Here is a 24,823-nt window from a genome sequence, read left to right on the forward strand (position 1 = left end):
CAGGCTTTTAGCGTTGCAGCTCCATCTCCCTGGAATCCATGACCAGCTGAAACGAGATTGACACCTACCATTGTGAAATTTAGGCACCGACTATAAAGCTTTCTGCCATTTGAACTGTATCTTGGATTGGGATTTGGCATTTTCAGCTATGTGATTTGGTTGTCATGTGATGTTCTGGTTAAAGTGAACATTCCAATATTTATTGGATAGTATTTTGTAATTACAAATTAACTTTCCAAACACTGGCTATATGAGAAATGAGGCACTTTAAAGTGTGCTACTGCATTAATGCTTATGGGTTCAATTAATTTTAAATTTCTGCTGTAAAATTTTCAGATCTCTAAATATTTAATGCATCTTTAATGAGAAATGGAATTTTGAATTGTTTGTTGGCAGGGTTACAACAAAGTGCTCAGGCTTAATTTGAGAATTGTTAATTACTAAGAGTGTTGCAATCTTTGTGTTAACAGCTTAAATTTGAATTACCATTTCCCTTGATTTTGCAGTGAACTGTAGAGTCATTCTGACTCTTACCACTTTGTATTTATTTGGAGTTTTATTCTGTAGGCTAATTATCACATATTTAAAATCAAAACATTAAACTAGGCTTTAAAACTGAAAGCAAAAATATATGGGTAAACAGCAGGCAAATGTTGGAGAAATTGCTTGAGGCTATGTTAAACTTAAGACATTGGGCTTGTTCTATTGAGTGCTCTTGAAAGAAGATTTTTGGTGTGAATTAAGGCAATCAAAAACTTTTGGAGACAAAATATAAAAAATTCCTTACAATAGCACCTTAGAGACCAATTAAGTTTGTTACTAGTATGAGCATTTGTGTGCATGCACACTTCTTCAGATACACTGAAACAGAAGTCACCAGACCCTTATATATACAGCGGTACCTCAGGTTACAAATGCTTCAGGTTACAGACTCCGCTAACTGAGAAATAGTACCTCAAGTTAAGAACTTTGCTTCAGGATGAGAACAGAAATCGCACAACGGCGGCGCAGCAGCAGCGGGAGTCCCCATTAGCTAAAGTGGTGCTTCAAGTTAAGAACAGTTTCAGGTTAAGAATGGACCTCCGGAATGAAATAAGTTCTTAACCAGAGGCACCACTGTAGTGAGAGGGTCTGGTGACTTCTGTTTCAGTGTATCTGAAGAAGTGTGCATGCACATGAAAGCTCATAACAATATAACAAGCTTAGTTGGTCTCTAAGGTGCTACTGGAAGGAATTTTTTTATTTTGTTTCGACTACGGTAGACCAACACGGCTACCTACCTGTAACAAAAACTTTTGTGATATGAACATAGAAAGCTGCCTTCTGTTGAGTGAGACCATTGGTCCATCCTGTTCAGTGCTGTCTAAATTGAGTGACAGTGGCTCTTCAGCATTTTATTTCAGCAGGCAAACTGTGATATGACAACAGGTGATTTAAAGATCAAGCCATGGTTGCAAAGGAAGTTTTCTTTTCTTTGCATCCCTGACTCATCATTTGCGTTCCAGGATTGACTTCAAGCCATGTCTGAAAGGAAGAATCAGAAGTGCACGCTATAGACTCCTGCTTCTTCATTTGCAGACAAAAGTGAGCAGTTCTTGAATTCTCCGCCTTTGTGTCTCTCTGTGTGAAAAAGTGTAAAATTCAAGAAGTGTCAACTTTTGGCTGCAAAGTCAGAATCAGGAGCACATCGAGTTCTTCTTCCTTTAGGTATAGCTTGAACTTTCCTGTGTCCAATGTCATATATGATGTCAGGCCCATATAAGGTGGATGTGGTGAGATCAAAATAATCTAATTGGGCTGCTATACCTCAAAGGTTGTCCAAAATTTGTAAATGGGTTGGCCTGAGGTTTTCCCAGCACTGCTTTGAAGAGGCTTGTCCCCAAGGCCACAGTCCCAATTATGCTTACCAGGAAGTAAATTTATGATATTTATATACCCCCAGTCCAGCAAAGTTCTCAGAGGAATTTAAACATAGAATAAAAATACAACCAAAGCCCTTAAAGAATTTTTTTAATCATTGGGCCCAGTTAAACAGGCTTCTTTAAAACACAAAACCCACAGCTGCATATCTATTAACTCAGGCATAGGCAAACTCGGTCCTCCAGATGTTTTGGAACTACAACTCCCATCATCCCTAGCTCACAGGACCAGTGGTCAGGGATGATGGGAGTTGTAGTCCCAAAACATCTGGGGGGGGGCCAAGTTTGCCTATGCCTATATTAACTATTAAAGACTCTGAAAGGGAAAAGCAGGAATGGCAGTGCTTCTTTGGACCCAGCAACATTGGCAAAGAAAAAGCGCTTAATATGTGTTTATGTATTCTAACACTAACACTAGATGGCGCTGTGGAGTTCATTTTTGCTAACCTGATTTCTCATACAAAGTTTGCAACATGTTTAACTGAAAAGCTTCTTTGTTTCTAGATCGGGGGTAGTCAGTCTTTTTATACCTACTGTCCACTAATGCATCTTTCTTGATGGTAAAATTTCCTTACTGCCCACCAGTGCTCGATGGAAGAAGGATTCAGCTTGTGCCGTAGAACCCCCTACCGCCCACCTAGAATCATGAAACACCCACTAGTGGGCAGCAGGGACCAGGTTGACAACCCCTGGTCTAGATCGTGCCTTTCAAAATAGAGATCCAAGCATAGGGTAACGCAATCTGTTGTTTAGGGCTGGGGAGTCAGTTATATCAAGGATCACAATCAGCTGGTCTTAAGACAGTTGGAAGGGTGTGTTTTTTAGAATGGGGTTGGTCAGGTACTACAGGAACCTCCACCACCCACCTTTTTTTTTAAAGATTATTCTGTGGCCATTATTAATCAAAATCATTTTGTTTGTCCTGTCCTGAAGTGGATTTTGATTTTTGCAGAAAAACTTTTGCTCTTTGCTTTCCCATCTGAGCTTACATTTCTGTTTTAGACATCCAGATTAGAACAAACCCCCAGTTGCCCCCAGCTGTCCTAATCTGAATTCTGTTGTGTGATGAATTGTTTAAGTGGTTCAAATAAAGTTTAGATTTGTCATCTATGAGAGTAATCACCACATGCTTTTGCTGGAAAATGCCTGTGAATTTTTAGATTTATTTTTATGTGCCCTTGTTTGTGTGCTGTCAACGTAATGAAAACTGTAAATAAAGTAATTAGGTCTCTTTTTTGTAGGAGTTCCACCTGAGCCACCAGTTGCTTGTTTAGAATAGTATCCCCTTTTATTGTGGCTTGATTTGGTTCCCTCCTGTTGTTTTTCCTCTTTTTATGTATTGCATAAACCTTGGGAAATAAAGTTCCTATCTCTATCTGGAATGCTAAATTTATATGTGCAGGGTGTACTTTATGTATTTCTTTTCTCTTTTTCTAGTTGGACTGATCCAGCAATTTCTGGTACTTCAGATTTATGTACCATTGGGACAAGACTTCTCTACTGAATTGCTGTAAGATAATGCTAAACTTCCTATCATGTTTCGTAGACATTGTAGACACTCAATCAATTGAACCAGCACCAACTGCTATTAATTGCAAGTGGCAGCTTTTGCATTAAAGAACAGCGACTAATCAAGTTGACATGGAGTAATTAAGCTAATTTGATCACTATTTCTCAGGCTCTTTTGTGGTATATTTCCCTGAGGACTAGAAAACAAATTCTCTCTAATATAATACATCTATATATTTTTAATTGTGTGTATATATATATATATTTGCTTTCGTAGATTTTCACGGGTACAGGAATGCAGGTTTTGGTGTCTTCGGGTGTCTTCCCGTGTAAGAGTCGGGGTGTCTGGGCGACGTTTCGACGAGGTCTCACTCGTCATCTTCAGGCTGGTGCTTTCGGCTTCAAGAAGCCGAAAGCACCAGCCTGAAGATGACGAGTGAGACCTCGTCGAAACGTCGCCCAGACACCCCGACTCTTACACGGGAAGACACCCGAAGACACCAAAACCTGCATATATATATATATATATATATATATATATATATATATATATATATGAATGAACATACTATCTAAAACTTTATTATATTTTGTAATTAGAAAAAGTAGCATAGGTGATCAGTTCCGGATTATGGACATGAAACAGTTGTATCACTTTAGAAGACTGAGAGAATTTTGTTTTACTTTTCACTTGTAATTATTCTTGTTCTTTAAAGATCACTGATTTTGTTTAGTTCCTTATGTGGTTATGGATACTGCATTGAAAACTCACACTGCAGTTCTTCACCAACTTATGTGTGCTTAGGTCTTAATTGATATCAGTGCAATTTTGGCTGCAGTACACATTCACGTTTTCTCAGCTAAGGAATAGGGCTGAGAGAATGTCATATTTCTGTCCTCCTCCCTCATTTTTTCCCTTTGTTCTGGCAGGGACATTCTTTGCCAAGTGGAAAGCACAGAAGACATTAAAACGTTGTGCATTTTCAGCCTGTCCTACAAGCCTAGTTTTGTGCTTCCCAGGGTCCTCCAGTTTTCATCATGTTGATTACAGCTAGCTACTATAATCTGATTAAATTGTGGATTTAGATGGTGAGCACCACTAGAACAGGAACCATTAAGAAAAACAGTAGAGAAGTGTCAGCATGCTAGGAGGAACCACAGTGGTTGGTAGAATACTTTGTTTGTTTGTTTGTTTGTTTGTTTTTAAAAGATCCTTAGTCCTCCTCCTTCCCCACCAAAAACAGTCCAGTGAAGATTCTGGTTTAATGTAAAGTGGCGTTGAAAAAGAAAAATAGAATGGTGGGGAGAAGCAGCGTGTGAAATGGAAGGGAACTTGTGAATGGAGCCTTATCGCAGAATTGCAGAGCTGGAAGGGCACCAGGGTCATCTGGTCCAACCCCCTGCAATGCAGGAATCTCAACTAGATCATACATGACAGGTGGCCATCCAATCTCTCCTTTAAGAAATCTTCAACAGGAGCACTCATTTAAAAGGGAAGATGCACTGCAGCATTTGCTGTAATATCCACTTTCACTGCTAGAATGCCATAAAGAGATAACTCAATTGAAAAACTGTTGTATTGGATGTGGCACTATATATCATAGAACACTGAAGAGGTGAGGTCTGTCTCTTCCTGGTAGTTTAGCTTTTGGGGCATCGTTGGCAGTTCATATTATTTGAATTACCAACTGTATTAACAGCTTTGTGGTATTACAATCTGTTGAATTGCATTAAAGTCCATAGTGGTCTTCATAATTTGTTTCACACTTTGTTGTATCCTAACCTATCCTTTGCTTGAACCTGGGGGAAGAGCTGGATGTTAAAACTCTGCCATAAATATCCAAGGACACCTAAAAGATTCTTAGCCTATGTGCCTCTGCATAATTGTAAACTGTCTTATTTGTAAGATTCTGCTTTATTTTTTCACTGGAAGTTTGAAATACGAGTTCATGGCCACTGAAATTATCTTCTGATAACTAGGGACATAAGTGCTGTGAAATCTTGAAGGTAAAAACTTGGAATCTATAGCATAGTGGATTTCAGCTAGTGGCAGTTTCCCTCTGTAATCTATTCTTGTATAATTTAATGTCATATGTTGCACACTCCTATTCTGTATTAGTAGTGTGCTTTCACTACATGATTGCTTCTTTCTTAAACTGTTAATTTGAAGGAGACTAGATAATAAGCCTATTTTCCTAAACATATAACACCATGCTTGGTTTTACTTCAGAAGTCTCTGCTTTCTGGGCTTCCTTCCAAACTGTTGATCTGACTTTAATTCAAAGTGTCTCCTTAGTGTTGTGCCTACTAGAATCTCTGGAACCAAAGTTGCTTTGATTGCTGTCTGGGGAATGAGTACAATTTCCTCCTAGCTGGCCATTATCTCTTGGGCTCCCTGTACTGAAGAAGGACCAGATGTTAATTCCATCTGCTGTGTCCAGTGGGGAAGGAAGTTGCTAGTAATGTCCTGAAAGACTTAAAATAAGCATTGTAGCCGTTCTTATAAATTCCATATTGGTTTCTTAATCAAGAACTTGGTAAAATACATATTGTGCTATGGGGTCTGAAGTGTTCTGTATTTCCATAAAAAAAAAGGTTCATTGTCCTCCTAGCCATAGTGTTCAAGACAAATTAGATCAAGGATCTAAAGATCAAGGATCTATAGGTAAAGCTTACTTTTGTAGTGGTTTGTTTTTTGTTTTTTGCATAGCTTCAGTACATAGGAATGCAGACTCCAGCCTTTCCCTGAGTTTATGAAAATCCTATTTGTAAGAGCAGACAGCTTAATGTTGAATTATTATGTCCTGAGAAAAGTATGTTAAGTGTAGAACTTGTAAAACTAATATTTGACATCAATTTCCCCATGCTCATCATTTTTGAGATATTCCACAGTATTCTACCAGACTTTACTTAAATTCCTTCTTTATGTTTAAATATAGAGGGTCTGACACTTTTGGGGTTTTCCCTTGATGTGCCATCTCCATTGTTAATGTAGCAATAAATGGGACCTGGGACGGTATATTTCTCAGAGCGTTTGATGATATGTTATCATCTCCTGTGTTGCTGGACGAGTCTTTTATGTGAATGCCATCTATCATACTGTTGCCTTTCGAAAATATGCATTCACTTTGACAGCAAGTATTTTGATTTGAGTTTTATTTAATTGTATTAATTTCCCATCTCTGCCCTTTTGTTTTCTTACCTTTTCCCTGTCTTTGTATCAAATCCAAAGTCTTGTTTCACCTGTTTATGAAATAGGAATGTATGGGAGAGATCCTTGGAGGCTTTGTCTTTATTGAAGGATCGTTCTCCTCTCTCATAACCCCATTGTGTCATAGGGATGCTAATTTCAGGAAGGCCTCATTACTCTGTCTTCCTTCATATAGCTTGAAATGACTCACATAAAGTGATAAAATATAATGAAAACAGCAATTCATAGAAAGAACAAAAACATATTGGAAGTTGCACAACTGTTTTCTTGTTTGGTAGGGAAAGGACAGTCAGATGTTTGTGCTATCCAAGCAACACTTAGCAACAGCATTTCTTTTTATTTCCCAAATTTTTATTGACATTAACAACCCAAAAGAGCAGTAGCCAGGGTATTACATCATGCCATATAAGACACAAATAAGCAATACAAAATTTAAAAAGGAAAATGGCGGCACAGCAATATAAATCAAGACAAGCATATTTCCCGAGCTGAGGTGGATGGTGAATATTGAGCATCAAGGTCTGAAACATGAGAAATAAAATCCCACCAGATGGCATAGAAATGTTCTGAATCTTCCAACCCTTCCGAAAGCAGCATCAGCTATTGTCAGGGTTACTTCCAGATCCTAGCTCACAGAGGATCACGCTAGCCAGCGGTTGTTGATTAAAAGTCTTTATTGAGTTACAGTCTCCATTCTTGAGCTGCTGCGTGCAACCCTACGCCTTATGCTTAGGTCGGCGAAGCTCCTTCTGAGTCTCCGCCCCTTGCGCACCAACTTAATATCCTAGCCCTGCTCCACCTTTTCCGCCTGACAGTTCTCCTCTGGGTCCCTCTGCCCCCCTGGGTCTCTCCCTTCCGGGATTCTTCTGACGCTGACCCCCCTGACTCCCCTGTCTCCTTGCGCCGGGCTTTAGGACCTGGCTCTCTTTCCGGGCTGCCTACTGCGCCACCTTCCTGTGCATTTGAACTTGGCGCGCGCGCCCAACCTTCCACTTTCCGTCTAACCGTCACTTCGCTCCCCGATGAAGGTGTGGCCACTCCTGACTCGTGCCCTCCCTCCTGTTGTGAGCTGCCAGCGCTAGTTCCCAGGCGCTCTTCCTCTTCCCTACTCTCTGGCGGTGACGTAGGTCCCGATCTCCAACTGCTCCCCTCTGAGTCCCCTCTGGCTCTTTCTTCCTGGGGTGTCCCCCTAGTCTCCCCCCTTGCCCTTGCCACTGGTGCTCCTCTTTGTGAATCTTCTGATTCACTGGACAGACTCGGAGATCTCGGGTCGTCGTCGTCACTCATCCTTTCTTCTGCCTCCTCCCCCTCGCTCTCTGTTTCCTCCCTTGCCCTCGCCTCTGCTCCTGAACCCCTGACAGCTATGATCAATTTTAAGGAATGTGCACTACATGGACCAAATAATGCTCATGGATTGAGATTCACAATTATCTGTTGGATGGCATTTTCTTTCTCCTTCATATTTGAGCCATTGTCTTACCCTTTTCAATAGGTAGTTCCATCTCTTCCATCTGCTGAAATAAAATATCCATAATATCAACACCACGTGTCTCTTCCAGTGGTATGAATACATATATTTATTTTTGTTAACCTGTTGGTTATTGTCAAAAGCTACATCTATGAAGCAAAGAATCATTGTCATTTGCTCACCATGGCTTACATTCCATGTTCAATTTAGAAAGATTGCAAAGTACTTAGCAGTACAAGATGCTGACAGAATTTTTTCTATGACGGCATTGCATAAAACCTGAATTAACTCTTTCCCAATACACTGAACATGTGTCTCATTGCTCCTTATTCTACACAAGTGCTGATTCACAACTGGGTCGGGCACAGCTAAATATTTCTCAAATCTGAGAAACCTTCTGTTACCAGTTGTGTATAGTTTTTCATGTGTTTTCCAAGAAGTCAAATGATGTAAACCAAGAGCTCTCATTAAAAAAAAAAAGTCATTCTAAAATTTGTTGCCAGTATTTTTCTTTTGGCATGTTTTCTTCATCAACAATTTTCTTTTTCTTTTTTTTTTAAATGAAGTTCAGGTTCTTTCCATTTGTGAAAATTTTCCAGATGGTCACTACTTTTCTTGTGTCCTTCTGAAACAGCAGATATGTTTTCCAATCTCTTGCTCCTTTATCACAAAGAGATCGTGATGTTCCAGTAATGTTACGAGTAAGCAGCTTCCAACAAAACCAGAACACAGTTATTTGATATGGAATACTGACATCATTGGTGATTAATTATTTCTCATTGGCCAGTGTCCTTGTATAATTATAGAATGAGAATTATCTTCAGTAGATTATTATCCTTGGGAAACAAAAATGTTTGAATTGGTTCTGGCCCATGCTCCACCAAAATTTGTGGCAAATAGGCCAAGCAGCACGCTCACTAAAGTTAAAATTGTAGACATTGTAGCATTTTCAGATTCATTTGCTTTCAGTTCTTTCCCCTTCATATTTGAGCCATTGTCTTACCTTTTTCAATAGTTAGTTCCATCTCTTCCAACTGCTGATATAAAGTATCCATAATATTCATTTGGTTTGTCTTCTGTGTTCAAACTATGTCCCTCAAAGCAGTAACTTTTGAGGCAGTATGTAAAACTCATTTCAGCTCAGTTTGGTCCTTGAACTCCTTTCCTCTGGTTGTGGTTGGAGATACAACCTTCTTGTTTGTTTGGATTTCCTTTTCAGCCCTCCATACTGGGAACCAGATAATTTCTTTTTGCCATGCTGAATAAGAAACCAAACTAAGCTGCTTCTTTTTTAAAATCAGAATAGAACTATCAACCCCAGTTTTGAAACCAGCTTTGAGTGTATACAAAATTACACAAACAAGAATTAAAAATTCTCAGCTTCGCCAACAATTGAGAAAGAAAACTACAAATACCAAAGAGTTTATACAGCAATTACAATTTCCCAGTCATAGTGAGAGAAAATTTGTCAGCTGGTAAGAAATGTTTGTTACAACAACTTTTATCAGTAGCTGATTTCAAAATGGTAGTGTGCCAGGGCAGCAGCAGCAACCAAGGTGAGCCAATCAGATGCACGTATGCGCCTAACATTTCTTCCTATAAACTATTTTCTTGTAAGCAAGTCAGTAAAAAAAATCACGCTATTATTTGCCTTGCCATGGAGCAATGGTAAGTCTGTCATGTGCCTATGAATTCTGCAACCTTTTGAATTCCACTGCCGCCCTACTTTTGCTGCCCCTAACATTTTGCCACCCTAGGCAGCTGCCTAGTATTTAAACTATCTCAGGCTCCACAATTGGAATACATATCCCACTGTGTGCCATTTTCCGTTGATACACCTGTCCCCTTTGGTTCAGGAAGTCATCAGCATTGGAGAGGCACAATGTTCCTGGCAGCCATTTGGATTCTGTGCGAAGGGTCATTGTTAACTCCATCCTTCCCCAAACTAATGAAACCTGTTTGCACTCCTCGGCTGTGATTGCTGAGGCATGTTTAGAGAATTGACTCAGCACTGCCACTCACAGCGATGGGGTTTGTTTTTAGTGCTAGAAGAAGGGTTCAGAGGTTCTCAATCGAGCTGTTTTAATCGTGTTGATCTGTTGACAAAAACTTCTAAACCTGTCCTGAACTTTAGCAGTTGGGTAGACTTCAAGTTTAAATAAATAAAATATACCTAGTTCTGGTTTGCTCCAGGATAATTACATTATTAAGACACTGGAACAGGAAATAAGGCATTATTAATAGCGGTAAAAGTCTAATCAAAGTTTTCTGTTACTTTTAGGCATTTCATTTACTCCTAGTTTAATTTCAGATATATAAAAATCCTAATTAAATCATGACCTCTGCACACCAGATGGATTTGATTCCCTTTAATAATCTTATTTATTACAATATGTCATAGTAAATTAAAAAGTCAGCTCTGATTAATTGGTGTATTCTAGAACTCCTTCAAGACATCCAAAATATTACAGAACAGTTTGTCTTCCAGCCTAGGGGCCTCCTGATGTTCAGATAACTAATGAATGTTATCTCTCTCATGGCTCCTATTGTGTTGGTGAGTTAATGTAGAAGTTTTCCTGATTTGACTCCTGCTTCTCAAATCTCAAAATCCAATCTTGAAAAACATATTGGAAGGAAAGTAGCACAACCACTGAACACCCACATTCATTTTGGAAAGGTTTACACCAGATATCTCATTACGGTTGGAAGAGAACTGGTGAATTACTAAAACAGTAAGAGTGTGTCGAATTAAAATATCATTATTAGATAGCTACCTATTCTTCACCTATGCACAATTTATACATTCAACACAGTTGATTGAGAAATGGATTTTTTCCAATGGTACTATTGCAAGCTATGTATGTATGAGGGAAGGAGGACCTGCATGCCTGACTCTGCTCCCATGGGAAGAAACACTCAGTACATAGAATACTAATGTCCTAAGGAGACCAGCCTTCTGCCTGGCTTGCTATATTTATTTACTTATTTCTACCCTGCAGGGATGCAGGTGGCGCTGTGGGTAAACCACTGAGCCTAGGGCTTGCCGATCAGAAAGTCGGTGGTTCAAATCCCCGCCACGGGGTGAGCTCCCATTGGTCGGTCCCTGCTCCTGCCAACCTAGCAGTTTGAAAGCACGTCAAAGTGCAAGTAGATAAATAGGTACCGCTTCAGCGGGAAGGTAAACGGCGTTTTCATGCACTGCTCTGGTTCGCCAGAAGCGGCTTAGTCATGCTGGCCACATGACCCGGAAGCTGTACGCCAATAAAACGAGATGAGCGCTGCAACCCCAGAGTCGGTCACGACTGGACCTAATGGTCAGGGGTCCCTTTACCCTGCAGTTTTGCTTACAGACTAGACTCCCAGTGCAGCTAATTATCAACTTTGTTTGTTTGCTTCCATTTATTAATATTTTACTATAAATTTTATTGGAAGGTTATTGGTTTGTAGTTTTTTGTTGTTCGTGTTTTTATTGTGTACATTGTGTTTTTATATTGTATTTTTATGTTGTGAATCTCCCTGAGATCTACAAATGAAGGGCAGTACAGTATACCAAATACAGTGGTGCCCCGCAAGACGAATGCCTCGCAAGACGGAAAACTCGCTAGACGAAAGAGTTTTCCGTTTTGGTGGTGCTTCGCAAAACGAATCTCCTATGGGCTTGCTTCGCAAGACGAAAATGTCTTGCGAGTTCCTGCGGGTTTTTTTCCTTCCCCCCCTTTTTCTAAGCCGCTAAGCCGCTTATCAGCTGATTCAATCAGCAGATAAGCCGCTAAAAGCCGCTAATAGCGCTAATCCGCTAATCCGTCAATGGGCTTGCTTCGCAAGACGAAAAAACCGCTAGACGAAGAGAATCACAGAACGGATTCTTTTCGTCTTGCGAGGCACCACTGTAAATAAATAAATAAATAAATAAATCGAAGCAAGAACAATAAAACATGAAAAGTGAAATAAAACATAGGGATGTAGAGCAGCAGAAAATTAGCCTGTTATCAGGATTCTTGTACTCTTCCATTATAGGTCCCAAGGATCTTCGGAATCCCAGCTTGTCTCTTACAAGTCTGGGTGCTCCTATCATCGGTGATCTTGCTTGTTGCATGTTTTATTTCCTCAGGCACTCCTGATTACAGGACTACATCTTTACTGCAGCATAGGTTCCTTGCCTCAGAATTCCTTCTCAACTCTTGTAAATTGCCACTGGAGGTTTTCTGGCCCTCAGACCTTCCTCGCCATCTCTCATTTCTCTCCGTCTTTCTAATTTCCCTCTGTGGCAAAGCCTGCCAACATTTCCTCCTGTGTCTCCTCTTACGTCTCTCTTCTCTTTCCCCCCGTTTACTTTCTCTATATCTTCATGACTCAGGGGCTTTGACTATTGCAGGTGCTGCTGCCAACCTTTTGGTGGATGTAGGGAGGCAGGAAATAGTTTTGTCCTATTCTCCAGCAAATACCAGCAAAATTCCCTGTACAGTTTCACAGTCCGAGACTCATGTGCCTCAAATATGTCCTCTTCCATTTGAACTTTGCTCTGTTTACATTCAGTGGGGTGGTTACTACTCTTTGTACCCCCATACCATATGAAGTGAGAGCATCTGTTGCAAGAAGCATCGGCCCTACCACTGTTGGGCCAATGAGACTCAAGCTGTTCCTCTGGTTTATCCGGGCAGTTCCATAACCTAGCTGTTGAGAAAGGCCTAGTGTCTGCCTTGGTCCTCTCTTGTTTGATTCCTATTGCATTTCTTGATTTTGGCTCTTATTTGTTGCTACTTCATTCTGTTGAAAACTCCTTTGGAGAGATGAGGCTTAAGTGTTTTACATAAATTAAAAATTGTAAATCTAAAGTGGGCTGGAAGTTCATTGAAAAATGTCCCATCTACATAGATGGCAATCTGAAGCCTAACCCTGTTAAAGTAACTAAACTGCTTCACAGCATGGATTTGTTCAGGCATACCATTTGACATTCTCAGGATAACTTCTGGCACTATTCCTGTTACACACAGGAGTTACATTTCAGAATATATTTTGAAAACTGAACTGGATCCTGGAATCCTGTTAAATCCTGCTTACACAGATGGTGCGCTTGAGCTGTTTGAGAAAAGTCTTCTTTCTTGATTGGAAGCTGCACTTGTATAGGGGCTGGTACAGCAGGAGAAGGTTACTTGAGTGCATCTAAAGAAACCCTTGAAGAGAGCCGTATTATTAGGCTAAAAGTAGTGGCGAAAGGTAATCATTTCCTGTAGTTGCCATGGCAAGCTATTATACGTGGTGCAGGGAATAGAAAGAACATATCTTTAAAAGCAAACAAGAGAAAGGGAGATTGAAAACATTAAAAAGAAAGATTTTAAGTGTCTCCACTGCACAAAAAAACAGTGTTTCCTTTGAGCAAAGGAAGAAAGTGAGAGAATTGTCACTTCAGGCCAGTACAACAGAATCAGCCTACGCACCTTACTACCTCTTTTGAATATATTCCATGCTTCTCTCCTCACCCTGCGCCAAGTCTTCTAATCTTCTAAGTAAAAAACATTTTTAAGTGGAATTTCTTTCCCTAGTGTGTTATCCAAGAAAGTGTTTGAATGGGGAAGGACGTAAAATAAGTGCCTGTTCAGTGGTATTTTCCCACAAGCAGGTTTTTATGGTTTGAAGATTATAATGCATTCATTTTTCCCCATCCTGGTGTTATTAGAGGTTAATCGGCCTTTGCAAAACCAAGGTTTATTGAGTAGTTATTTCAGCTGGATCAAACCTGACAGTTGGTAAGAAATATTTTGGGGTCAAAATGTTCATATCAGAATAATGTTCTAGGCAGTCAGTCAGCATAAGGACTAGATTAAGGTTCAGAGAAGTGGAATGGAGCAGGAAACCCATTAGAAACTGGACACAAAGCAGTGTAGTTGCTATTTGAAGCATATATATCTGCAGTAGCAACCCACGATCCTGGTTTTGCGATCAACAGCTCTTACAGCTGCCTTCCCAAATCTGGTGCTCTCCAGATGTTTTGGTCTACACATTCTATCAGCCTCAGCCATTATGGTCAATGGTCAGAGGTGATGGGAGTTGTAGGGATGTTAAGAAATGCCATAAAAATATTTTCAGTGCATAAAATACACAGTACAAAACAAATGCTTTATTTATGATATTACATTCTTATCATGGCCACAATAGCCAATAAATATGTCTCCATACATGCAAATATAGTAAATAGATTATAATGTGATGATGTACAATATGCATATTCCAGAGCAAATAGCCAGTCATGTTTTATTATACCATAAGAAATTACACACTTGACCCAATAAGATAATCAAGTGATAGAACACTAGAACACTAATATGAAAAGCAACTTGTTTAAAAGTACATCAGAAAAACCCTGGAAACAAAGCCTTATGAGGAACACTTGAGGGAGTTGGGTATCTTTAGCCTAGATAAGAGGAGACTGAGAGACAATAGGATAGGAATCAAAATGATAGCAGTCTTCAGATATCTAAAGGGCTGTCAAATGGAAGACAGAGCAAGCTTGTTTTCTTCTCCAGAGGGCAGAACCTGAACCAATGGCTTCAAGTTATAAGAAAGGAGTAACACCAGAAAGAACTTTTTGATGGTAATAGCTGTTTGACAGTGGAATGGGCTTCTTCAGAAGGTGGCAGGCTCTCCTTAATGGGATGTTTTTAAGCAGAGGTTGGATGGCCATCTGTCATGAATGCTTTAATTGAGATTCCTGCATTTCAGGGGATTGGACCAGATGACCCTCTGGGTCCCTTCCAACTCTACAATTATATGGTACTATAACAAGGAAAGTCCCAAGTAGATGGTCTTGAGGAGACAGTAGTTACTATATCAGAAGCAGATGTAGTGAGATCGGGATACCAAGCTGAAACCAACAGTCTATTTATTGTATAATATGTGAATGTATAATTTTTGTTATCTATTATTTTAATCCCGGCGCGACCATAAAAGTTCACATTGAATTTAGTTAATACAGGTTCAGGAGACTGGATTTTAAAACATTCATTTATTATCCTGCTTAGTTGACTTGCTACGTCATAATGACTGCTCCCCACATTAAATGGGGGGCGCCCTTTGCGTGGTCACGCACAGCACCCTGGACCCTATGAGGCACCATTAGTACAGGCCTGGCTTCCCCTTCCCCAGGTGGGATACCTGGAGGTCTCCGCCTACCTCAGCCAGTTGCCTAATCTTGCCTGGGGAGGCGTTGCCAAGGTGACCAGGCCAGGTAGGGGGAGGGACCACCCTGCCCACACAATAGGGGAAGGATCTTACCTGGGAATTGTCAGTTGGCTCCAGAGTAAAGCTCCAAATCTTTGTAATTTGAAACTTTTCTTTCAATAAAATATTTTATTGCCTCCCACTGTCATTGTGTCAAAAAATCCCTATGCCTATAAATTCTGCATGCTGCCATATTTAGCAGATTGAAATCCTAAAATCCTAAAGAATTATATTAATAATTTACCCCATGTATACTTAGGGGCATAGCTGATAGCTGTTCACATTACTTCAAGTGGGGTAGTGTTCTGTGAGCTACAGCAGCTCATGTCATGGGCATCACATGACTGCCGAATCCTCCACTTAAGATGAGCCATGTATTCCTACACAATCTGTGCCAAGTTACAGATAGGTAGCCGTGTTGGTCTGCCATAGTCAAAATAAAAAATTCCTTCCAGTAGCACCTTAAAGACCAACTAAGTTAGTTCTTGGTATGAGCTTTCGTGTGCATGAGCTTTCTTTAAGGTGCTACTGGAAGGATTTTTTTATTTTAATCTGTGCCAAGTATTTTATTTCTTTTACAGAAGAAACTTTTTTATTTTAACAATTTTAAATGTCAGGCTGTCTAAATCTTCCTTAGTCAGCCATTTGACTGCTGGCTATTTTGATGAGAAGATTATTCCTGGTTCTTTATAAGTTCGCTCAATTTAAGCCTAACTTCTCTTTTAAAGTATCTACTTTCATTCCATCAAAATGCCTTACACAATATAAAAGCATTTTAGCAATGCTGTGTTGCCATTGGGATCGGAGTCTGCTACGGGGTCAAAGGAGGAAAGCACCCACTCCACCTTGGCTTCAGCAGAATCTCGGACAAATTTTGGAGTGTCTTGATATTTATACATGACAATTATATGGTCCAGCTACTGGGAAATTGCCTGAAAAAAGACAAATGATTCATCTGCAGCTGCTTTCATAACTGAAAAGAGGGTAAACATTCAGTTAGTAGACATACTTAGATTAACCTTCTATCGTGCACATGGAACCAAACATGGGTTCAGCAACAGTCAAAGTTCAGTCATTTCACCTTTCGGCATTTTAAGTTGATTGATCTTACGTCACTTTACAACAGCTTTTGTGGTGGTATTATTATTATTATTATCAGGGCACATTACAGCCATTTAAAAATGCAATGTTGAAATAGTTTAGAACACTCTGGGGAGGTCACTTCGCTCCTGCTAACACAGCAGTTGACTTCAACTCCAGAGACATACTCCATTGTCTCTCAAGGCAGATGGAAGCCAGCTATATATTTCCTCCTTTCTCTTCTTCCCATGAAAGTCAGGCATTCATGTTAGTTTAGAGGGACAGAACTTTGTGACTGCTCCTCTGCTTGCTCTTTCACTATATTAGCAGCTAAATTATTGCCAGTGGTTGGCTCAGCAGCTGAGCTGTCCTGCCATGTTTGCCTTCTCTGCTTTAACTGTTCACTTTCTCTGCTAGCTGTGCTCAGATACTTGTTCTTTATTGTCATTTATCTGACACGGATGTTGCTCAGAGGGTAAGTCAGGTTTCGGTTTGGTGGTTACCAATATTCACACACTAGAGAAATTGTGAATTTCTTTCTACTAAATACTGAGAACATAAAATAACATCTTTCCATCACAGAGGTAGATGGGTGCTTTATGTGGGGGGTGTGTGTGTGGCTTTTGGGGTTAATTATTATTATCCCTTACTATTAATGAAGTTTGTGAAGGATAATGTCTTAATTAGTCCATGGGGGAATACTTCAGTTGATTATTGCAGTGGCTTCTGTGTACTTCTTTACTAATAAGTAGGGCTGATAACTGGTGCTGTTTAACATGTTATGTAGCATTGTCAGGGTGTAAGAAACTTTCCTTAAGGTGGGAGTAATAGTGTCCCTCCCTCCCAAGAAATCTTAAAATTTTTAAGTCGGCCAGTTAGATAGAGTGAAAGGAGATGCTAACTTGATGAAGCAGAACAGTCAGGAAAGGGAGAGTTAACTGGTCTTGGAATGCCCATAAAGAGAGAGGCTAGGGCAGACCACTACTGGGAGTGCATTTGCAATTATTGGCTATATCATCGGTGCCGTTTTATTTCTGCTGTTCGCCACTCTGTCATTTTAGCACCGCAGTGACATCCAGACAAAACTGCAATCAAGACTGTTTGTCAGTGCTCTGGTGCGTAGGGGTGGAACATGAAGATCTGAAAAAAGAGGGCTTAGAAAAGAAATCACAGTAAATGATATTTGCAAATGTGTGAACTCAGTTTGGACATGTAATTACACAAAGCAATTGCCATTTGGAAAGGGTGAAAATTGTAATTGCATGCTTCGAACAGCAGCCCACGACCCTAAGCCTCCTCAGTTTCTGGAAGTCTTTGTGTGCTGAAACAAATAGTAAATGCAACTTCTGTACCCAATTAAGTGCTTGTTTGTCTTTGTATAATGAAGAAGCTCTTGGATATTGAAGTAGTTACAAAATGTTATCATTAACTTCTCAGTTGTTCACAATATACATCCTGCAGCTGCTTTGTTGTCTGTATTCAATCTTCTTATTCTTTATCCCTGGCCAAAGAGATGCCGTCATAAAACTACATGTTCTGTAAGCATGTTTCAGGATCAGCAGGACTAGGTGCTTGAAATGGGAGAATACTGTAATCAGTAGTAGCCCAATACTGTTGTCTTTTTCTAGAAACTGTTTTATGAGGTGGTGGGGCTGCCGTGGTCAGACTAGGCCTCGGAACCCTTACAGATTTTCATAAATGTAAAAAATACCGGTAATTGTCTTATTTCACTTTTATGAAAATAGATGTAAAGACGTTCCATGAGCTATTTTCTCCTTATTTCATATGTGCAGTGTTCTGATGAATAGCTACTAAAAGAATCAATGAGATTGTATTTTCATAAACATTTTACTTCATATCTTCTTGTTTGATAGAGTATGTGTGTTTCATGTTGCTAAGGGTGCTTCCACACACAGAGCTAGGCAGGGGCAGCGTCCCATTTTGCCGCTTGAGGTGACATGGTAATTTCCTGCTGCCGCCCCTCCCTACACTGCCACCTTGCTGCCCCACTCCCTGCGAAGCATTTCATATCTACATTGCACAGGAGCGCCTGTGGAGTGCTGGCAAAGGTGCTGGCTTCTGGCAAGATCTGTCTCTTGACATCTTAGGCACTCCATGTCCACACCGTTTCTCCACTGGCAGGGGAGGTGATGGGGTGCCACCTCTTGGGGTTCCACCACTTAAGGCTTGCCTCATGAGTGGGTTGGCCCTGGAGCTGGGTCTGGAGAATGAGTAGCTGGTAAGAATACAGAATGTGGGTCTCCCTTTAAATGGAACCCACCACCACATTTAGTATCCTCAATGTAAAAAGCATATTGCACAACCGTGATGAGAGAGACCTCTGCCATGAAACTTGGCTGAGCTTGTTTAATATCCACTCTCTTTCGTTTTTTTTATTTACAGCTTTGTAGTATTTTTCTGACATTTGTGCAAAGCAGCTTCTAAGGGTAGATAACAAGGTTAGAAATCAAAAAGACAGCACTACAAAATGTGTTTAAGTAGTGCTAGCATAAAAACCCTGCTTATCCCCGAGTCCTAAATACTTACCGAAATAGAGGAGCCTCGTATTGCTTCAAGCAGATGTTCATGTGTTTTCCAGACCACTGTAGAATACCATAGCTGGAGAATGAGTAGCTACGAAAAAGGCTTCCTATAGGAATATTTCACTGTGGGGTTTGTTTGTTTAAGATACAAAGGGCACTATTTGAAGGCTATATGCAGCAAATCATATTGTAGCAGAAAACAGGGAGAGCTGATGTAGAAAAGCAACTAACACTCCTGTGAGCAGTATAGCAAGCTATAAGCTCAATTCAATGAGTGGTAGATGATGATAATGATATTTGGATACAGCCTTACAGGAATATTGCGAGCATTAGTGAGATACTGCACGCGAACCTTTTCCATATGTAACAGGTAGTTTATGTTCCTTATAGTGGGACAGACCTTTGGTCTAGAATTTTTTTCTCCTGACTATTTTTTTTCTCATGTCAAAAAGAAAACAGATTTTTTCCGCCTCCCGCATCATCATCACCATCATCATCTCCCAAAACATTTAATGCAAAGTGGATAGAAGCCTTTGAAAATGTAGACTAGCTGATGGGTGTTAAATCCAGCTGCTTTCACTGTGCGAACAGGTATGCAGAGTTGAACCCCACCCATCAGCTGAAGTCACCAGCAACATCAGCTGAGGGTCAGCTGGGCATAGCTTAAGGGAAATGGCCTCTTGACCCAAATTGGACTCCTTGGAAGGTGAAGATTTGCCCATCTGCTGGAAGTTTCCCACCCTGACTTAAGGTGATGTAGACAATCAAGTTCTGCTTGAGCAGTGGACTTGGCTTTTGCAAATGTGTTGTGCGGTTATGGGGGAGCACATTGGGCTACAGGGAGGAGTTGGGGAAGTCTTCCTTTGTCTGCTAGAATGATTTGGATCTCACTTAGAAGCTATAGTAAATTGGTAAGTCTCCAAGGTGTCACAAGCCTGTCTAAAAATTAAAATATTTCCATTTCCTGTAGACTTCTAAAATCTCATTATTTTTATTGTGAATAGAAGGCTAGCTTACAATGAGAAAATGATGACAAACTGGGATTAGAATAATATTGCAGCAACACCAAAAGTAAGAGAATGCAATCAACAAACAATTAGGAAGTTTCAGTGGAGCAGTTGACAACTACAATATGCTAATGACTGCTACACGTTGGTATATTAAACATATATAATTGGAGTTACAGAACAGTAATTGGAGGGAGAACAAGTTGAGTTTTGTTCTTTTTTTTATTTGTTTATTTATTAAAGTTCTAAACTTCATCCAAGGATCACAGGGCAGTTTACAATATAAAAACACAAAAATAATAACATTGTAACAAACAAAAGTAGTAACAGAGAGCGAGAGCGCGCGCACGAGAGAGAGAGTTTTAAAGGCCATAGATAGTTTAATTAGCCAAAGGCCTGGGAAAAGAGGAATATTTTTTGGCTGGCACCTAAAGATCCATGAGCCTCCCTGGGGAGAGCATTGTACAAACAGGGAGGCACATTGCCACTCTCTGGACCTCTTGTGGAGGGGGCACAGAAAGAAGGGCCTCAGATGGTGATCACAGGGTCCAGGTCAGATCTTATGGGGAGAGGCAGTCCTTGAGGCATTGTAGTTCTGAGCCATTTTAAGCCCATCCTATCTGCTGGGACAGTAGACAAATTGGAAACATCCATGCAGGTCTAGCTCTTGACATTTGAGGACTTCATATCTCAAATCTACACCGCCTGTTTTTCCTCCTAGGTTTACTTCATTTCTCTATACCCTCTGCGTTCCCGCCATCCCTTCCATTATCTTTTCTGACACCTTCATCTACTTTTGTGCCACTCCATAGCGCAGTTTCTTCCTTCTGTCTTCTGCTTCCATTTGTCTGCGTATGGTTTTTGAACAATGATGTTCATAATAAACTCTTTTGCTTTGTACCAATAAATGTTGGTGCTGCCGTATAACTGCTACCACCTACTCTTTTCTAGAAAATGAATATACAGATTTGATAAAGAAAGTTAAAATGAGGCATGTCTTTTATGTTAAAAATTATCCTGCTGACCTTGGGCAACATCCAGTGATGTCCACCCACTTACACCATGGAAATCTAGTGATTGTCTTTCCCCCCTTCAGCACCCCCCTCCTGAAGATCTGCTGTGGAGGTTGCACCATTTTCTTATTTGCCTTTAATGCTCACAACTACCTTTTAATGTAACAAGCTGTGGTGACCCAAGGGACCTTCATGGATGCCCCTAAGTCAGAACATTGTGACAAAATTAAATGGCATGAGGACAAATAGGACTGTGGGCAGGGGAGGGGGGCATCAAGAAGAATTGACAGCGCTTACAACAAAAGGCAACTGAACAGCACTGGGGAAAAAATATGTTCATAATTGGTTAAAAGTAGCCGAAAGGGGAGGGGGTGTGCTTTTTGAGAGTCGTGAAAATAAACAGAAAGCCATAGGAGTAATTTAGGCTCTTCTCTATTTTACGTGTGGCAGGTTAAGTTATCTTTGCAAACCAGTTTATAGTTATAGCATGTTCTTTGCAAATGTCTTTTAATAGAGGCTTTGTTTTTTAATTTTCAAGGGACAGCATTTTAAAACGAAGTTGAAGGAATAAGGGAGTACTATAGATTATTTCTACAATACCCTTTATAATACAAAGTTATTTATAAAAGTAATGCCAGACATAATATGAAACTTACTGAATATATTCTTAGCAACAGTGATGTGATGTGTCTCTCATTCTCATATATATATATATGTGTGTGTGTGTGTGTATATATATATATATATATATATATATATATATATATATATGCTTTCGTAGATTTTCACGGGTATAGGAATGCAGGTTTTGGTGTCTTCGGGTGTCTTCCCGTGTAAGAGTCGGGGTGTCTGTGCGACGTTTCGACGAGGTCTCACTCGTCATCTTCAGGCTGGTGCTTTCGGCTTCTTGTTACTGGAACAGAATCTGTTCCAGTAACAAGAAGCCGAAAGCACCAGCCTGAAGATGACGAGTGAGACCTCGTCGAAACGTCGCACAGACACCCCGACTCTTACACGGGAAGACACCCGAAGACACCAAAACCTGCATATATATATATATATATATATATATGCTTTCGTAGATTTTCACGGGTACAGGAATGCAGGTTTTGGTGTCTTCGGGTGTCTTCCCGTGTAAGAGTCGGGGTGTCTGTGCGACGTTTCGACGAGGTCTCACTCGTCATCTTCAGGCTGGTGCTTTCGGCTTCTTGTTACTCAGTAACAAGAAGCCGAAAGCACCAGCCTGAAGATGACGAGTGAGACCTCGTCGAAACGTCGCACAGACACCCCGACTCTTACACGGGAAGACACCCGAAGACACCAAAACCTGCATATATATATATATATATATATATATATATATATATATATATCTCAACTAAACTTTGCTCAGAGTAGACCCTTTGAAATGAAATGAACCTAAAGTAGCCATGCCTGTTAATTTCAGTGATCTACTATGAATTGAATACAACCCTTTGAATGGGATTGAACTAACAAATCCCACCAGTGGTAGCCGCTGCATAAAGAATGCCACTTGTGCAACAAGGCTTTTCTCTGTACATCTGCCACATGCCCTGATATTGGTGGGGTGGGGGCACAGGGAGTGTGTCAAGAGAACCTTCAGCATGGGAGGAAAAGGAGGGACCGTTCTATCTGGCAAGCTGAAATGCTTGTGCTGACGGAACATTTGCTTTAGTGTGATGTTGAATTCCTCTCATTATTTCTAAATCAACACTTGCCAAGGTGATCTAAAGAATACTTTTAATATATCTTCTTGAACTTCACAAAAGCAGTGGAGTAGCTTCCGTTTTAAACTAGAGTAGGAGAATATGAGTGCCTACTAAACTTTGTGCCAGTCTCAGTCTTACAGTCTTGTAGAGACAGATCGTCCTTCTGCAGCAAAGTAACCTTATAGAAAGAACAAAATGAAATGGATAGCTGCCAATAAACTAAAGAAGAGAAGCCAGCAGAATTAATTAGAAGCATAAATAGCCACGTTCTTAGTTATAAATAAGCTGGTTCTGGAAGACATTCATTAGCTGAACATTGTGCACATTTATACTCATTATAGGACCTTGTCTCTACTGAACAAATTAAAAGCTATTTTGCAGAATTACATGTTCCTAAATCAGCTGGCACAGATTTCCAAAGCTTGACTAAACAAATCATCATTCCATAAAACTGAATTTAGTAAATAGTTTAAACCCAAAGAAATAGACATTGGAATGACCTAAATTAAAGTTTTGAAATCAAATTTTTATAAGACTCAGTACTCTGTGCCCCTCCATCCCAAGTGTCTTATGTCTACTGCATCTTAAACAGCATCAGTGTTTTCCAAAATCTCTTGATGCTTCCTCCCGATGTACATGACTGTGTGTGCAAGAGTTTGGGGATATGTTTGTTTGTCTCTGTAAGTGCTTTACAGATGTATACGAATTCCATGCTTTAGTGCCTGAAACACATCCTGACTCATGAAATTGAACAGGGCAGCCCTTGAGCATATTAAAGCCACTACTTGTATTGCAGCCTTAACATTTTGTAACAACACACTTAACTGCAGGTATACTAGTTGTACTGTGTGATTGAATTTTTCGCAGTAGTTTGCCATTTCTGTGTTCTAAAACAGAAGTTTCAAAGGGATGTTATGTGGGCAAACAAGATGAAGATGGTAAACCAGTGAAGCGTTTCTTTCACGTACTAGCAAGTATAGAGATTAAAAACAGTTTGAGGATTCAGTGAGAATTACATTTTGAGGAATACAGTTTGAGAAATTCACGGAGAAAGGAAAATTCAGTGGTGTAAGCAGGCCTTTGTTATGACCCAGAGACCATGTACTGTATACTCTGTTTACTATGGGGATGGTGATTCTACAGCTATATCCTTTAGGGGAAAACTGTTAGGACCATTTCAGCTTGCTTCTGACCGGGAGACACAGCCTTGCTTCCATGATACCTTTGTCAGAGGAGGGGTCTTCCGGGGTGCCTGTCTCCTCAGCCCCATAGGAGTCAAAGACTGTAGAATAAAGTGAGGGTTTGAAAGCCAGCCAGCTCCTCTGAGGAGGTGAGGTTTATTGCACTGTAGTACAAGGTAAAGGTAAAGGACCCCTGACAGTTAAGTCCAGTCGCAGACAACTCTGGGGTTGCGGTGTTCATCTCGCTTTACTGGCCGAGGGAGCCGATGCTTGTCCGCAGACAGTTTTTCGGGGTCATGTGGCCAGCATGACTAAGCCGCTTCTGGCGAACCAGAGCAGTGCACAGAAATGCCGATTACCTTCCTGCTGGAGTGGTACCTATTTATCTACTTGCACTTTTTGGGGTGCTTTCAAACTGCTAGGTTGGCAGGAGCTGGGACCGAGCAACAGGAGCTCACCCCGTCACGGGGATTCGAACTGCCGACCTTCTGATTGGCAAGCCCTAGGCTCAGTAGTTTAGATCACAGCGCCACCCGCGTCCCTGTAGTACTGACAACATATACAAGACTTCATTTGGAGGCAGAGACAGCAGCTCATTAACTACCATAGGAGGGTCCTGGGAGCTCTGCCCTGGTGCCCTGAACACTGACCCTTGTTATTCCCCCATGAGCCTTGACCTCATACCTATTTTTAAATTTTGCTGGTTTTATTTGTATATTGATAATTGTTTTATGTACAGCTCTTGGAAAATCTTTGAATGAGCAATTTTTAAATTCTTCTAAATGAAATAAATAAAATGGTCTGTGGTTCAACTTCCAGCACCTCTGTTTGTATGCAGTCATTTCTTTTTCTGTCTTTTGTTGACTTTTATCCCCTGGCTCTGTTTGCCAGATTTTTTTTTTAAAGTGTTTCAACAGGTTTTAGATTTCTTCCATAAGCGTTCA

General features: G+C 40.4%; 1 protein-coding gene across 6 annotated transcripts in view; it reads left to right on the forward strand.

Annotated features, from left to right (window-relative positions):
- The window catches only part of CFAP20DC (CFAP20 domain containing), a 145,263-nt gene that overhangs the window by 24,326 nt on the left and 96,114 nt on the right, over positions 1-24,823 (forward strand). For 5 of the 6 annotated variants that reach the window (XM_082209629.1, XM_082209628.1, XM_082209626.1 and 2 more), the window contains exon 5: positions 3,357-3,429. The exons of the other annotated variant lie outside the window; for it this stretch is intronic. In XM_082209629.1, coding sequence (XP_082065755.1) covers positions 3,357-3,429 — 73 coding nt within the window. The remainder of the gene's footprint in view (positions 1-3,356; positions 3,430-24,823) is intronic. 6 annotated transcript variants of the gene reach the window in all.

The sequence above is a fragment of the Podarcis vaucheri genome (assembly GCF_965113315.1).
Source record: "Podarcis vaucheri genome assembly, chromosome: 2".
NCBI lineage: Eukaryota > Metazoa > Chordata > Lepidosauria > Squamata > Lacertidae > Podarcis > Podarcis vaucheri.